General features: G+C 36.9%; 1 protein-coding gene across 2 annotated transcripts in view; it reads left to right on the top strand.

Annotated features, from left to right (window-relative positions):
- LOC150084315 (fibronectin type-III domain-containing protein 3A-like) overlaps positions 1-17,360 on the top strand; it is a 441,928-nt gene that overhangs the window by 141,871 nt on the left and 282,697 nt on the right. For both annotated transcript variants that reach the window (XM_090375975.1, XM_090375974.1), the window contains exon 2: positions 16,943-17,106. In XM_090375975.1, the coding sequence (XP_090232101.1) occupies positions 16,943-17,106 (164 nt within the window). The remainder of the gene's footprint in view (positions 1-16,942; positions 17,107-17,360) is intronic.

Raw genomic sequence — 17,360 nt, 5'->3', positions numbered from 1 at the left:
CTCCTAATATAATTTCGATTTTTTAGCCAAAAAGGAAATTTCATGGCGCCGCCCCCTTGATGGCACCAGTGTCCGAATAAAAATTTTTTTTTTTTTACTTTTCTATACAGTAAAATAATTTCCCTCCTTGTGATATTTATTCAGCCAATCGGAGAAGAGAGATGCAGGTTAGTGGTAATACGTAACAAATGCTAAAATACGTAACAGAAGCTTGTTTTACTGTAGTAAAACAAGCTTCTGTTTAAGCTTGGTCGCGCGTTATGTTTATCTAACATGACCACGCGGTACCATGCCTGATTTTCATACGTAACGTATTTATGTATTCGTAGCAGAGGAAGAGACACACCGTGTCGAAAGTTTCTGTAAGTATTTTACTTTACTTTATCCAAAGAAGCGAGCGCAACGAGCAAGGGGCGAAGCCCCCTAGTTATTTATTATTTTTAGTTAAATTGGCCCTGTATTGTTGGTAGTTTACGTTTTCAGCTTAGTGATAATTCACGTAATTCGAACACTGGTGACATCAAGGGAGCGCCATTAAATTTCCTTTTAATTGGCTTTGTATTCTAAATTATATTGGGAGCGTTCCTTCCACAGTACCCGCTTCTTCATTATTCCCCCAACCCCCTCTTTTTGTATCTATCTATCTATCTATCTATCTATCTATCTATATATATATATATATATATAATAATAATAACTGTAAATATCTATTTCATGGCTAACCATCTCTTGGGGATAATCACTTTCTAAATACAGTGTACAGGTTTTTAACCCCTAAGTTTCGTTTGAGAATAGCAATGCGGACATTACCTAACTTGTTCAGAATTATATTGACAAAAATGTCTGGGATGTTAACAGTTTTCTTTTTGATAAGACTAAATGCTTTTTGCTCATTCAGTGCGATAGCAGATAGTTGCAAATGTTCACGGCAAATAGGAACAAAGCCCAAATGGTGTGGAACGACTATTCCGAAGTCCCGATTGAATTTTGATTCTAGGCTAGAAGTTCCCAAAGTGTGGAGGGCTCTTGTTTTTATGAAACACATTTTAACGAAATATGTACAAACCATCCCACTAATCCAGGTACGAATGTTTATTTATTTATTTCTGTTATTCGTATTTTATTTCATTGAGATTAAATATATATTAATATAGTATATTATTAGTATATTAATTGTTAATATAGTAGTATATATTAATTTATAGAAGTATGTATATTCTTGGCTAAATTTTAGGTCATTTGTTTAATTCCACTTGTTAATGGAACTTGATGGGGGAGCATGAAATTTATGAAAAATTTTAGGCAGTCTCAAGGTATAAAAAAGTTCGCGAACCTTTTGTTTCTAGGCAAAACTTATAGTGTTGTTTAGGAGTTACGCCGCCAATAAATGAATAAAATTACAGATCAGTACATGATTTTGGAAACTGTACAGAATGTAACTGACTGTGCAGTATAGATGTGTCCCTTTCTGGGAGCCCAAGTGCAACAATTAATGTTATGTCCACCTACCTGGTCGTCCTTCCTGGGAATATGCCCTTTTCAATCGGGGTCCCGGGGTGCGTTGCTCTCATTTCACCTACTAAGGATATATTCTGCTTCAGTGGTAACACGGAATGCTGATCTATAAAATAAAATAAATAAATTTTCTGTTTATACTCCGGGACGACCAAACGGTCAGAGGAGTTCACAAGATAGACAGAATACAAGAAACAGCACCATATTCAGCAGTCACGGGCTTGAACCCCGGTCACTCAAGGCACGTGTACTTATGCACCCGCGCGCCTGACCACTAGGCCACGGCGGCCTTAAATATAAGTTATTGCATTTGATTATGTAGGATTACGCGTAACAAAAAAAAAAAAAAAAAAAATGTATCATCTAGCATAGTATTATGTTAATTCTTAACTAAACAGCATGGTTTGCAATTTGAGTTTGCACTATGTTAATTTGTAACTTGATTGTATTTGAAATGTGTAATTAAACTACTTTGTTCATGTCTTATTTTCCATTGAGAATGGACTTGTCTTACACGCTTGTTAATAATTACTTGTTAATTAACCCTTTAATTCTCTTAGTTCGTAAATTCCAATCTGAATTTACGTGTCATTTCATCTTTGAATTCTTTTGTACAAGTGGTGGACTGAACGTAATTCTTTGATAAATTAAAAATCATTTTCATTCATTTGAATTCATGACTACTTGAGAGCGATTATTTACCAACAGGGAGTGGGCGTGCGAAAATTCCACACGTGTCGTTTCGTCGGCTGTCTCGTATACCAAGCTTGGCTTATCCGTGGGCCTGCTTACCACCATTAATTATCATGGGTGCCGGACATCCGGGTTTCTCGGAAGAAACGGGTTACTTGGTGGAGAAAGAAAAATGTTTTTGCCAGACATTACATACGAATAAGATATTGGAAGGTTGTAAAATTCAGTAACAAGGTCGACTTGCAGGCCGTTCAGTTGTGAGATGCGGTGATACTAAACTCACCCTGTAATGCTTTCTACCAGCTATAGCATTGCAACCCAGCATTGTATGCCTCTAAAACTGAAAGCAAAAATATTTAAATACTTCATTGTACAGATATGGATACACTTTGTACCTTAGTTTTCACTACCTTCACAAAGATAGAGATGCTGAGTGGTTAGCGCCTACAAGTAGATATTCGACCACAGCCTGTCAGGAGCTAGTTAACAATAATAATAATTACAAAATTATGAGATTAAAAATTTAAGAAATTGGTTAAATGTAACCCTCGAAATATTAATTTTGTGTTTCACCATCCAGCACGACAATTTCCTGAGACGGACATATTTTTAACATGACAATTTTAGTGCTATTTTTAACACATGTTTAACAAATGTTTAACACATGCCGCGTTAAACATTTGGGTGATCAAGTCGACGTCCACCTATTCAAGAGTTTTTGTGTAGTTAAGAGCCCATTAGCAGGTAAAAAAAAAAAAAAAAAAAAAAATCTGTCGCAGAGTTTCAGAAAATTATTAGTTGCTCTCAGTATTGGAGCAGATTTCAGGGCTTGAAGGGGGGGGGGGGTACACGCTTCTTGTAGATATCCTAGAAGTTAGGGGACGTTAAAATATACCAACGAGCGTCTTGGATTTTGGTGGTAGCCTTCTCAAGTTAAATTAGGCAGCCACAGTATTTGTAGTTGATTAGCTCATTCCGTGGTTCTGTTTTGCATGTAGTGGTAGTGTGGCTGCCCATTTCAGTATCCAGTGTTCTGTAACATAGATTAATTGATTGACTGATTTTAGCACCTTTTTTTTTTTTTTTACTTAACGCAGACGTTTACCATCTCTGAGAGGCTTGTGCTCTTGAATATCGTGACGATATGATATTGGAATTGTAACATCTTGTAACAATAAATAAAATAAAACCTTATGGAATTTGAGTTTCATACACCTAGGTCTTTGATTATTAACAACTGGAATAGCTAGTAGGAGATGGTTCGGTATTTATAGGGGGAATTTTCTTTAATGAAAAGATTATAAGGGCTGATTTTTTTTTTTTTTTTTTTTTTTATTTAACTTCATATGAAACATTTGTAGATATATGGTGGCTCACGAGTTTAAGTATGTGTTAATATGGTGAGTTAATGTAGTGTAGTTGTTGAGTCTGCTGATGGAGAGATCTCTTTTAATAGTTTTACGCCATTGGCATAGATTATACGGAGGGCAGTAAACTATTTTCAAAAGAATTTTGTTTCCTCTAGTTGATCGAGTAAAAGAGTAACGTTATTTCAAGTACAATGTTATATGTGATGTTTTGTTTACCAATTCACTTAATGTTATAGATGTGTTCTTGAAATGGATTGCATTAAATAACGGAAAAGGTTTCCAAAGTTATGTCCAGTGCTCGAATGTTATAATGATACATTTTTATATATGCCATGTTTGCGAGTAGTGTTGGTTCCAGGTAGGAACCATAGCCCCTCTCCCTTACGATTAAAATGTGCATTTTTCATTGCTAACCTGGTGATTAAATCTTAACGATTCCTTTTAACACTGTTCCCCCACCCTCCGAAAATCCTGATTTTCGGAAAAACTACTTCCCCCAAGGAAATTCTGGGACCGCCACTGAGAGGCACTTATTTGCAAACCCAGACTTAACAAGTGCTTTATCAGAACAAAAACAGTTTTCCAAAATATCAAAGCAATCTTTTAACCGCCTAAAATAATACGGAAAGCAGAATGCAGAATCAGAACGTAGATAGTTTCCAGATTTTTTCGACTTAGATGTATTTTAGTGTATTTACATTCACATAATAAGTAAATGAAATGGTTTTACACTGACACGGGTTAATTGTTTTTATAATACAGTAGTGTCCGGCTGGCAATCATTTCTACCATATGAGAGATATTTTAAAATAAACAAGTCTTGTGGGTCAACCTATCAGTGTTTCAACAAGTACGTTATCTCCATATTAAAATACGCTGGCCGTAGACTTTTTATAATTTTTTTTATCATAAAAAAGGCTAAGTCGTTATATAAACATTTGAAATAAACATTAAAAGCTAAATTGAGTAAATAATTAAATTAAATTAAATTTTCTGTTATACTCCGGCACGACAACCAAGTCAGTAGAGTTTACAATAAATCGTCAATACAAATATTTATCATATTTAGTAGTCACGGGCTTGAACCCCGGAACGCGTGCAATGCACTCTCGCCCCTGACCACTGGGCTACGTCAGGCCCGTCAGAATTAGATTTCTGACATTGGCGCTCTCCAGAAAATTGTATTTTTATTTTTATGTATCGCGGTCGACCAAAATGTGCTTTGTGATTGACTTTTTGTAGTAGAGGAATTAGGATTGAAGCTGGAAATGTAGCAGAGTCACCGTGTTTAAAATGCTCTCTTGTTATTTGAATATCTCATTTAATGAAGGCATGGGTCTTCATTAAATGAGATATTCAAATCTCACTGTGTTATGTTATCAAATACTATTGATAAAAGAAAGGGAAAAAATGTATCGGAACTTTCTCGGTTAACCAAGAGAAGTGTTTTCTTCTTCTTCCAAATTTGAGATGAAAAATGCATGCCAACAAACGACAGTTAAGGTAAAAAAAAAAAAAAAGGAAAAAACCAAACACGAAGAGTGCTTTGTGATGGCTTTCTCTGTTACAACGAAGTAACAGAGAAAACCATCACAAAGACAAATTCTGACCATTTTTAAAGCAAAAACAGGTCAGTACAGTTGTGGAGACTCCCTGTTTCCGGGTGTTGTCGAAGCTACATGTTTTTTTCGCTCTTTATGAACGTTTATATGAATTCTTGATTCTTGACTGTTAAATATTAAAGATGTACAGTAATTGTCTTAGCTTAGAAGTCTTCGCCCTTTGCGAAGGACCATTTTTCGTCTTCGGTTGTGCCTGCCTTACTTGCACTTTTGGGATTGCGGAATAGTGTTATTACAGTAGAACAGATAAACTATTCCAACAATACATTCTGCTGAAGATGTCAAAATGTGTAATAATTTGCAGGAAAAGTAAATTTTGAATTAATCCTTTTGATTTCAGTTAGACGAATTTAACTTTCAAACATGATTCAGGTCATCTGTTGAAGGATTTACCGTTTTGCAAAGAAGTAACTACAAAGGATGGGCGGTGAAGAAACTCGTAAAGTATTCCTGTATTTCTAATGACGTTGTGGTTAGAATTGATGAAAGATTAGTCTAGTCTGTTGCCAAATATTAGTTACAACCTTTCTTTCTTTTTTATTTATTTATGTATTTATTTATTTTTTGTTGTTAAGAAGTTATTGTGAAGTAAGATGCAAAGTTTTCAATGTAAAAATGTGTGAAATGTACACTTTCAACCTTTTTTTTAATTTTATATAAGATTGCAATGCAATATTATTATTATTTAGATTATAATCCTTGCGTCACCAGTCCCGTCGATAGTCAGTACGGGTTCCTGGGACAAATCAGCTTCATCGGGCTTGATTTTTCCCCTGCAATTCCTCTTTTCAGTGGTCCGGGCTCTGGAAAGCTGACCCACCTAACACCATCGCTCCCTCTGGACGTTTCTGAAACAGTTTTTAAAATTTTTTTTTTTTAATTCAAAAACGAATTTTACACATCTTATTATTTCAGTACAAACTGGTCTAACTCTAATTACACTGCATACTGGGTATTCATTTAAAAGGAACCAGTGTCTGCCTCGCTGTGCTTACCTATGCAAGGACAATTTGCGTAGCATCTCAACACCAGAACTATTGTGTCATTAGGATTATTATTATTTTTTTTATTCAAATAAAATCTCTACAGTGGTTTCAGAAGCACACCGATGATGTTTTTGGACTAAACTGGTAAATTTTAAATTTATAAATTAAAACCTAAACGGTGATACTTAATTCAGTTATTACACGAAATTCAAAAATTTCAGCCCTACAATAGCCTAAACATTAAAATAAGCGAAATAGACCCCCATTGCCTTTTAATTGAAGTACTTTGTATATACTGTATATTAAAAAAAAAAATTGCAAAATTGAAAATAAACATGCATTCTTCATTCAGTAAGAATGTAAATATAAAGTTGACATATTTGGATAATAAATAAATACAAATAGATGCAGATTAAGTTACAATTAAGTGTTAATAAGATTGTCACTAATTAAAAATATATATTAATTCAATAGCCCATCTACTTAGTCTCTATGGCCGAGTTGACAGATTACTAGCTACCTGTTTCGAAAGGTCCGGTTTCGAATCTATCGATGATACGAGGAACACCCCTCCCCAAACCAGTTTAAATTAGGTCATAGACAATGGAGTTTAGTTCCACTTGTTTTTTTCATCCCACAAACCGGCCGTAGAACACGCTCAATTTACAGATATATAGTATGCCGACACATTATGGGCTCTCCACTTTTTATAACGTTTGAAATGATAAAATCGGATGATTTTGAGTTTAAATTTACGAACAACATTCGAAATATCAACAGGCTTTTGCATATGGATGAGGCGTGACTTAAGTTTCCAATTTATTTTTTCATGTGATCAGTATAGTTGGTATCGGCTTACAGTTATGTTCGTACGCGCGCAAGGATCGGTTAAAGTATTGATAGTCTATTTGTCTGCTCTCATTCCCATCGTTCATCTGAATTCTCCACTCATTTGTACTCTATAAATAGCACATTATTGGGGCTCTTCTTGCTGGGACGTGGTCTTAAACAGCATTAAGATCTAGTAAGAAATCTCAAGAATATCATTGTGGTGATCAAATAGAACAAAACGGAAGCCTATTTTGGCAAAATGCCAGTTTTTTTTTCTTGGCGACTGTCGCAAGAAGCAGTGGATTAGTGGAGTAGTTTCAAGAGTCACGTACGCATGACAGATAAGCACGCACGCACACAACATTTCGACTATATCACGTGTCTCCGTTGTATAGTTCTTTTCATTCATCTAACTTGCAGGGGAATATTGCATTTAGAACATCGTAGTAAGGACTACTGAATCTACGAGTACACTAGAAAAATCATCTACTTAAATGTAAAGGAATCAAAATATCTGTTACATGTTTTTATAGGCATATCTGAACATGTTGAATAGTCACCAGTATTCCTAAAATTGTTTTTAATGGAGAGAAGTTTTGCATAAATGGATTTTATGAAATTGAAACATCGGTCGGTGACCAGATTTTGGACAAAACAGAACAATATTGTTATGTGGAATTTTTTTTGAACTGCGAGTGTAATGGTTAATCTCTGTTGACATAAGTTGAACACAAGTCATGAAATTCAGTCGACTCACGTTGGGTGATCTCGTGGGAGGCCATGAATTCCTACAATCTATCAGAAATTTCTTTCTGTCGATACATTTTGCACCGAGTCCCTTTTCCCTAAGTCGGGGCCGTGAAAACTTTCTAAACCAGAGTGCTAAAGAGAGATGTGTGGGAGCTATCAAGGACCGCACTAAGATACCATGTGCGCACACACAGTTGACATAATTTTTTTTTTTTTTTTTTTTTTTAATTAAGAATGTGTGCCAGTTTCTCCCCACCGAAGTGGAGAAAGAAACTGATAGACTACTTCAGTAGTCTAGAACTGGGGTCGTCAACCTTTCAGTACTGGTACACTATAGGATTTACTCAGGTGTAGATATTTACTTAGGGCACCGGCTTTGCCTTGATGTGGAATTCTTTGTTGCCAGTGGCGAATTTTTGAAGTCAGGAAGTTTATGTGTGAGAAAACTACTTCTTGCAAAAATGGGCGCATACATGATGATTTGGGGGTGAGGTCGTGAAATGCGTTTAGACGGCTTCGCTTTGAAATTAAATTGGAACCCGACTGCTTCTGTTTCTCATTGCGACTCATGTTGCAATGCATGATGATGGTGCCTGTTTGGGATGATTGAATGAAATTATCTTGTGCGCTGCCCGCAGCATGAGTGCAGCAGGTTACCGACCCTAGAGGAAGTTGACACAAAGGTAGACCTTTTCTTATGTGTTGTTTGTGTTCATTACAATAATAAAATTCTTCACGCGTCCCACTTAGGCAGGTATATGAAATAAAATTTTATGAACATAATACATAAACAATTTGAATAAGCACTAACGTGCTACTTAAAATCTTCCCGTGTGCTACCTGGTAGAACTCGTGTTTGGGGCTGCCAGTGCTTGCGCTAGCAATATGTGGTACTGCTAGCTGTTTCACAAAGCATATCTGAAATGTTTTTCTTTCTAAGGTTAAATTGAATCTCAATGAGCTAATATTTAAGACTATTCATGCAACTCGCGCAGTGCAGTCGTTCGGTTAAATAGTCTAAAGGATGTGGAACTTTTGGAAACATTGTATATTCAAGTTTCCGAGTTTAGTATTAAAAGGCCGGTAGGTATTACATCACTGATAATTGTTTATAACGTTGATCTTGATATAAGTGAGAGAGGGTTTATTGTGTTAACTTTTTATTAGGAATTTGTTGGATTCTGAAAATCACACAGGAGGAATTCAATACAGATACTTTAATGTTTTTCAAAGATAAACAGCTACGATAAAGGACGTAATGAGTATGCAAAGTTTATGAACAGAATTTGCTTATCTACGTGCCTGTGGAGGGCCACTTCCAGGACACATCTTGGCCACTGATGCCCTTGTGTCTTAAAACCCTTAACAACAACAACAACAAGCCACTTCCAGCACTTATTGTAACCGTACATACTCGGTGATGAAATCAGATAGGGCTAAAGGGAATACAGCCCTCCACCCGCCCAGGGAAAAGAAAAAAAAAATTAAAATAAAGTGGATTTTTTACTTCTACGTGATGATAATGCTCACGCCCCGAAGCACTGCTATAGTCCCTCCCCCAAAAAAATTTGGAACCGCCATTGTACTTATTGTACATTTACTGTAACTGCTGCCGCTCTAAGGCGTATCCAACAAGTGTACGGGATTTTTTTGCTGACCCAGCATGATTTCTCATAATGATTTGAAAACATTTAAAATGAAGTGAATCTTTTCCGGCTAAGTGACCAATCAAAACCCCTACCCCTTCGGCAGGTGCAGACTAGCTAGCCTGCTTAACTGTTAATTACTTAACTGTCAATATGTTTTTGTCTTCATCCAGTTGGGTATCCCCGGGGCAAGGGGCTCGCGAAAAGATTCGTTTAATGTAGAGAACATAACAGTTAATGAAATGCTGCTCTAAAACGTTCCACAGATACAGTGGACGCCGTTTATTGTGATCACTTCGGGACTGTGCTTAATTCAATAACGATGAACAAGAATGCAGATCTTCCAGCGTTTTTTTATTGATGCAGAGCAGAAATGTTGCGCGTAAAAAAAAAAAAGCTGGAAGTGGACAAAAAGAATCCTTAAAATGAAGCAATTTAAAATACTTTAATTTGACTGTCTACTGTTTCTTCCAGAAAGTCATCAATAAAAATGAAACTGTCGTAATGTTCTAGAAATCCATATAAACTATTAAAAAAAATTAAAAAAAAAATTACAAGAAATAGAAAATGGTTAACGTTCTACTGTAAAACAGTCAGACTGGTGTACAGATACAAATCCCCCCCCCCACACCGAGTGACGGCACCGAAAACTACTAACTGTGGGGAGCAACAGCAGTAGCCATGCAACGTGTTGGAGTTCATGAACAGATCACGGTGATATGTAATGCCCGCTGCACATGCGGAATCGGCAATGAGGGGGGGGGGGGAATATAATAAAAACTTATAATATTATAATAAAATTATAATATAATGAAGCATTGATTACCATAAATAACGTTTTTTTATAAGTATTAGTATATGTCTGATCGGGATTCCATAAAATTTTTAACATTTAAACGAATGGTAACATTATCCGTGATCACGATAAGTTTGCTGGCGCCTCCGTAGCCAGGTGGGAAGGAGCAGCAGTGCGTAGCACACGCTTCTTGATTAGACCGGGGTTCGAGCCCGTCACCACCAAATACGGAGGATGCGGAAAGGTCATTCAGGGAATGACCACCGCATATCCCGGAGCAATATGGCCTTAGTTGCTAATGCTCCTAAAAACCAAAATAACAATAACAACGATAAGTTTGCTAGCATTCACTGAATACCTATATACGATAATCCTTGTATTATAGGTATAATCACACCAAAAGTGCCAAGGGTGTTTGTTACCAGTGAGCATCATCTTACGTGGGATAGAGAAAAATTGAGATGTAGTTCTTCGTCAGCCCATGCAGCTAAGCAAACTAAAATTAAATGTAAAATTATAAATTAGAGAAAAACAATTATTGAAATATTTACATTGAAAAGAATCTTACTTCTCTCTCTCTGATATTTCACAGTTTGTAAGCGATCTGATTTCATATGGCACGATTTCTGTTGTTCCATCTTCTAATGTATGCATCAGGGCGACCATTCTGTGTTCAGCACCATTTCTGGTTGGTATGGATTTTTTTATATTCTTCCAACTGATGTTGATTTTGGCTTCGTGAATTATCTTCGTTATTGATCGTTCTGTGCGTGTAGGTTTGCAATAACGAAGTCTACATAATCAATTTGATTGAAATTTTAATATTGCTACTGTTGTCTTTCATCTCAGACATGAAGAGTTTTCGCATTAATTCACAACATATTGTTGTGGAGAAAGGGTTGAACCCTTTATACACAATTGGAAAAAATATCTTCCCATTATATCTCGCAGAGTCGTTTGCTAGTTTTGTTGTCTTTGCAGCATTCAAGTACTGTCACCTTTTGCATGGCTAATCTTACGTTTTTAGGTATGGTGATCTAGGATGACACTGCTGTTTGGTTCTGGCTTTGCATTTTTAAAGATTTCCTCAGCATATTTCTGTATATACTGTAACACGTGTGGAGTGATTTGCCATTTTTTATCGCAAAAAGTGATTAAATCCACACCGGAATTTGGCTGCAGTCATCAGATTTCTTCTTAATATAAACTGCTGTGTGCTTGGCTGCTATAAAAGACTCCTCGTGTGTAGGACAGCTTATAGCCAAGGCAATATAAAAATTGTGGGCTGGTTTATTGCATAATTATATAAGTGGAAGCTTCCTTATCCAATGTGGCATGACCAAACAGTAAGTGCGTGCTTGAAGACATGTGCATGCGCCTCTTACCCGTTTCGATTTAATTAATCAGATTAAGACCAGCATCAGAAGAACTATAAGACGTGGCAGTAACAACATCAGTTACTGGGATGAACGAAATTGCAGCTGAATCGTTGGTTCACATTGTTAAAAAAAAAGTGTTTTTTTTCTTGACTTTTTCTGAAATGTTGCACTGTTGTGATCAGGTCTAACTATATACACGTGTCGATATTGAAGAAGCTAAGTCGTGGATTTAAACGGCACAGATTGCAGGATGTTAGGCGCCTCCGTAGCCAGGTGGGCAGGAGCAGCAGTGCGTAGCACACGCTTCTTGATTAGACCGGGGTTCGAGCCCGTGCCTACCAAATACGGAGGATGCGGAAAGGTCAGGGAATGACCACCGCATATCCCCTGAGCAATATGGCCTTAGTTGCTAATGCTCCTAAAAACCAAATAACAACAACAAACAAGCAGGATGTTTCTTGATATTTTTGTTTGTGTACGTGAACAAAAAGTCGAAAGGAAGCAAAACAGAAATTAAATGCATAAAACGTTCCAAAAAGTTATACTAGGGTGAATATGTGCACCACCTGGCGCCTCCGTAGCCAGGTGGGAAGGAGCAACAGTGCGTAGCACACGCTTCTTGATTAGACCGGGGTTCGAGCCCGTCACCACCAAATACGGAGGATGCGGAATGGTCAGAGAATGACCACCGCCTTTTCCCGGAGCAATATGGCCTTAGTTGCTAATGCTCCTAAAAAACCAAACAAACAAACAAACATATGTGCACCACTAGAAGGAAAACCGTATGCCATGCTACTGGCGCACACTGAGGTGCATAAAAAAAAAAAAAAAAAAAAGCAACCATATTGGCAAGCAAAAGTCAACATGATACTGCAAATGAAAGATTGTGTTTTGTTGATAAAACTCTTTTACCATGCCATCAATAATTAACTCGTTGGCTGTGCTTTGGGTACTACAGTTTAAAAAATTTAAGAAGTGAATCCTTTTCCTAAAAAAACAGATTGCGCTTTTGATGAATAAATTCTAAGAAACAGATGCTTCGTCTGTAGGTCCAGGCAGAGGACGCCGTCCAAGTGCATTAGCTGTTGTGTGGCCTGTGAGGCAACACTAAATCGATCCATCTTGCAAGGTTTCTTTACATGATTTGTGTGCCGCCCTAGTTATCTTTACGCGATTCGCAACAACTTACCGACTTCGCTCTATGCTTCTAGCTAGGAAGACGCTGGGTAATATGTGATTCGGAACGTCATATGAACTGATGAAGCTCACATTTCCGGGTCGTGAACGCCCACAGTTGTCGGTTGTGAGGAATATTGCTTCCACGTATTATCCACAAAGTTCCTCTGCAGTTCCTACATGTTACTGTTTGGTGTGGGTTTATAGAAAACTTAATAATTGGGTAGTTCTTTGAAATTCGAGCAGATGACCCAGAAACGTGTATCGTTATGGTTGACTTTACTGTGATTTCTGACACTAATTTTGGGCCTTTCATGACACGATGTTTGGACACAACTGTTTTTATGTAGGGTGGAGTTCTACCACAGCCGGCCGTTAAAACTACTTCTAGCCACATTTGACGAAGACTGCACCACCATTTCCAAGCGTTTTGCTAATGCTTGGCCACCTCTCTCTTATTTCTGTGAAATAATCCTATAAGCAGAATTCAAGGACTAAGACCTTTGAATTCTGCATATAGGGTTATCCCAAGGTAATATTCATTTTCTAAATTACCTGAAAGAAACCCCCCCAGGGGCTCACATCTGGTGAGTATGGGCTTGGCACACCCGGGGTCCTGAGCTGGATAGGATATCATCATTCTTCTCTTTCTTGGTGATTTCCTTCTCTCTCTCTCTCTGGGTCCTAGGGTAAATTAATTTTTTTTTGGCTGGTGCAGTATAAGCCTCAGGCTTCCTTGCACCATATGGCTATTATTAATAATAAGTACTACAACCTATATTGCCAACGTTCCCCGTGACATGCTGTATTGTGCCTCCAGCACATTCGCAGTGCAAATGCTGTTATATTGAGCAATTTTATCTCAACAAGCCATGTTCTTTTTTATTTATTTATTTATTTATTATAACGGTACTGTAAACAAAAATTGTGTTGTGTGGCTACACGTAGCTCCAAAGACATCCCGATGTAATTTTTTTGGAACTACTTGTGTGTGTGCGCGCCTTTTACTGTCACCCTTGCACTAGGAGTGGCCAACCCTCGGCACTCCTCCGAGGGTGGGGTGGGGTGGGGGGTAAAGTAAAAATTAAAAAGTTGGTATGAAAAATCGGAAACGAAGCTAAACACATGCAGCAGAGCTTTCTAAATTGTCGCGTCATTTCCCAGATAGTGTCATCACTAAATTTTTCCATCATATTAGCGTCGTTTTCTCTCCACTTTCCTTTCTTTGCATATATTGATGTTAGCCTGTATCCCGAATACAGTATTGCAATGATCGATTAAAATACAATTAGTGATTTATTCATAAATTTTTTGATATTTATTTCTTCACGTGTTTCATATTTGGAGGCCGACGAGCTCTGCACACTTTCTTACTCTCTGAAAGCTAATAACTGGCTTAGTCATTTTCAAATAGCACTGGTTAAGCTTAACCCTTCCTCTCTCTTACTCTTGTTTACATGTTTTTTGCCCGAAACAAAGGAAGTTTCTATTGCATTTGCCATCAGCTTAATTAAAGATAAGGAACAAAAGAGTAAGAGTTGTCGAATAATTACAAAATTCTGGCTGGGTATTAAATTATTTTTGGCACGTGCATAGTGTGTCGGCAGCACTGCCATACAGTTTAAATTCTACTTTTATTACGAGAAATTATGACCAGATTTAATCGTGATGACAGGAACCTGATTTACTTGCTCATGTTTAGTGTCTTTTAGTTTTAATTTAGCCCAGGTAAGCGGTGGCACTAGGGAGACCCACACGATTTTGTGAAGCCGAACATTTATTCGTTAACCTATATTAAATTTATTTTTGATAAACTTCATTATTTTAACTTTTTTTTTTTTTATTACAAGCTCTTAGCATAATTTCTTTAGGCGCTGATTAGTAGTGGGAGGGGTTATTGATTCTGGTACCCTCTGGCCCGCGACGCGTTTTTAAAATGTGGTACGCTGCAAGAAAACGTTGGCCATCTTATGTTAATTAAATTTTAATTGTTATGTTTTTACAATTTTTCATTGGATTTGGTATGTTGTTCTATATTTCATACCTGGGCGATTTGTGGTTTACTGTCTAGGCACTTCTCCCACCTGAGCGATGCGATTTCGACTTTTTCTCAAGGAAAAGTGCCTGAGGATCGCTTGATTTGTACTGTTATTTGTCACGGATCTCCTCCTGCTAGTGCAAGAGTTCCAGCTTTTTTTTTTTTTTTTTTTTTGAGCAAATGGCCAAAAGAGAATGCTTGAGGTGGCAGACCGCATGGGTTCTCGCAATCTGAAAGAATAGTTTCTTATCACTAATAACAAATATAGAATTGAATTTTTGTTACTAATAAATACGTAATAATAAATATTTAAAAAAATTTAAAATTTTTAAAATCACATTTCTTCCTTTTTATTTTATTGTAATAATTTTTATAATTAAATATGAAAGCCCAACAATTATTATATAACACTAATAAAATCGTTGTTACAATACAATCTCAGTTATCCGAATCGGTTTGAACCAGGGGTATTTCGTATAGTCAGTTCTTTCGAATAATCGATTCTAAGTGCACTCTGGATATGAAAGAGAAACATAATACATGAATGAGAGAAATAACTGCGTGTTCTGCTACTTGAAAGATATTAGTCGTCTTTTTTATACAGGTTTCTATATTTTCATCGAACACCGAGTTTGAATTCTGTTAATGACACGTGGTTTATCACAACGTATCTGAACCATTCGGTCTCTGGCGAAGGGCGCATTGTACCTTCAGCAAACAGCAACCCTACTGAAGAATAGACAGAGACATTTACGCGTCATAGCCATAGTTCCTTTGGGGTTTTAACAAAAGTTGATTTAGCATAACGTTTAGGCTGTTTACATGACCGTAGCCCGCACAGAGTGCAGTATCCGATAAGCGGAGGTCGCCCGTTGATTGAGTACCTTACTGCACTAGCACCAATCTTGAGGTTACCGCGACGGTATCTGCAGGCAACCGATTGCTGACGACTTGGCTTGCCAGTCGCCGAGACATTCATTTAAGTGAAACGGAATTATGAGGATTAAAATGAGGTTTCTGCTAATATTATTAAATTAAATCAATGACAGAAAAAAAAAATCAATATTTTAATATTAGGACATGTATAATAATAAATTCCATTAGTTGTATTCTCATTACAGGTTTAGTATATGTAGAACATAAGTTTTAACTGCACGTATTTGTACAAAAAATATCCAATGTATAAGTAATTAAAGGCAGCGAACATGTAAATATCACAAATCAAAGAAAAAAAAATAATTTGTACTAGATTCTATTTTAATTTCTTATGACAGGTTTTTATTTCTATTACTAATATGATTTGTCATATTTAGTTTCATGCAACGATTATATACTTACTAGTGTTGCTCTACACAATCCAACGACTTATCTGGATTCTTCCAGATTTACGGATAGGCCAATTTGCATTTTTCAGCACCTCAACGCAAGGTGAAATGGTTACTTAATGTGCTTTAATGTAATATTGAATAAGGGTGTGCTTTAATGTAATATTGAATTCATGGCTTCCTTGCACCATATGGCTAATAATAATATCAGTGACAATAGTGTACTCACTAGACGTCTTATACACTATTGATTGTGAACAGGCCGACCAGGCTAGCTAGGTGGATCAAGTGCTTGGCTGGCAATCCAAAGGTCGCGGGTTCGAATCCCGCCTCGGGCTTGGATCAGAGTAAAAAATGCAAAAACCTGTGAGCATTATGGCCACAGAAGCCGATGCGACAACAACTAACAAAAAAAAAAAAAAAAAAAAAAAGATTGTGAACAGTCGCCCACTGTGCGGAATTCTGGTCGTCGAAATTGTCATTCCAGTGGGGGGGGGGGGTTCTGCCTTAGAGGCAAGAAAATTGACGGAATAATTATACTTGCCTACTTCGTCGTTAGTACGCAGCGCTGTCCTGTGTGCTTATGGGTAAAGCATGCCATTTCGGAAATGTACAAATTGGCTTATGCTTACTGAAAATAAGTATCCATCAAAAGGGATTGTGAATAATTTGCACAAGTAAACTTCGTTTGATGTTTACTTTTATTATCCTTGATAACAAATGTTTTTAAGAGTTTACATATAGAGCGTTATTAGAAATCACATTAGTGCAGTAGATAATTTCTGACTTGTTACATCCTTTCTATTCTTTTATAGGACCGGCCAGCGTACGAATGGTATCCAACAACGGCACGCCCACTGTCCCAGTACCACTTCAGGTTCCTCCTGGTCACGTAGTACAACAGATTGTGGATGAGAATGGTACTTTACGACACGTCATATTCTCGCCACCAATGGCGGTGGCGCTGGGATCGCCTTACGTAAGTAAAAAATATCTCATTTATTTTTAAAATTATTTTCAAGACAATTATTTTATTCCAGTTCCTTCCTCAGCTCAGTATTATCCACCAAAATAGTTTTAAACTGGTCAGTCATAGAACCCAATAGTTTAATAAGGGTGAAGTTACTGCATTTCACACATAGGCCCTATTGCATTAAAATAATATTAAATTTATGATTAGTACTACTTTTAAACACTTACCATTATCTTTAAATATGAGATGAAATCAAAAAG

This window comes from Mastigoproctus giganteus, chromosome 6 (genome assembly GCF_048544385.1).
Source record: "Mastigoproctus giganteus isolate SK-2022 chromosome 6, ASM4854438v1, whole genome shotgun sequence".
NCBI lineage: Eukaryota > Metazoa > Arthropoda > Arachnida > Uropygi > Thelyphonidae > Mastigoproctus > Mastigoproctus giganteus.
Note: the sequence above shows the minus strand (reverse complement) of the source record. Positions and strands in the feature narration are given on the sequence as shown.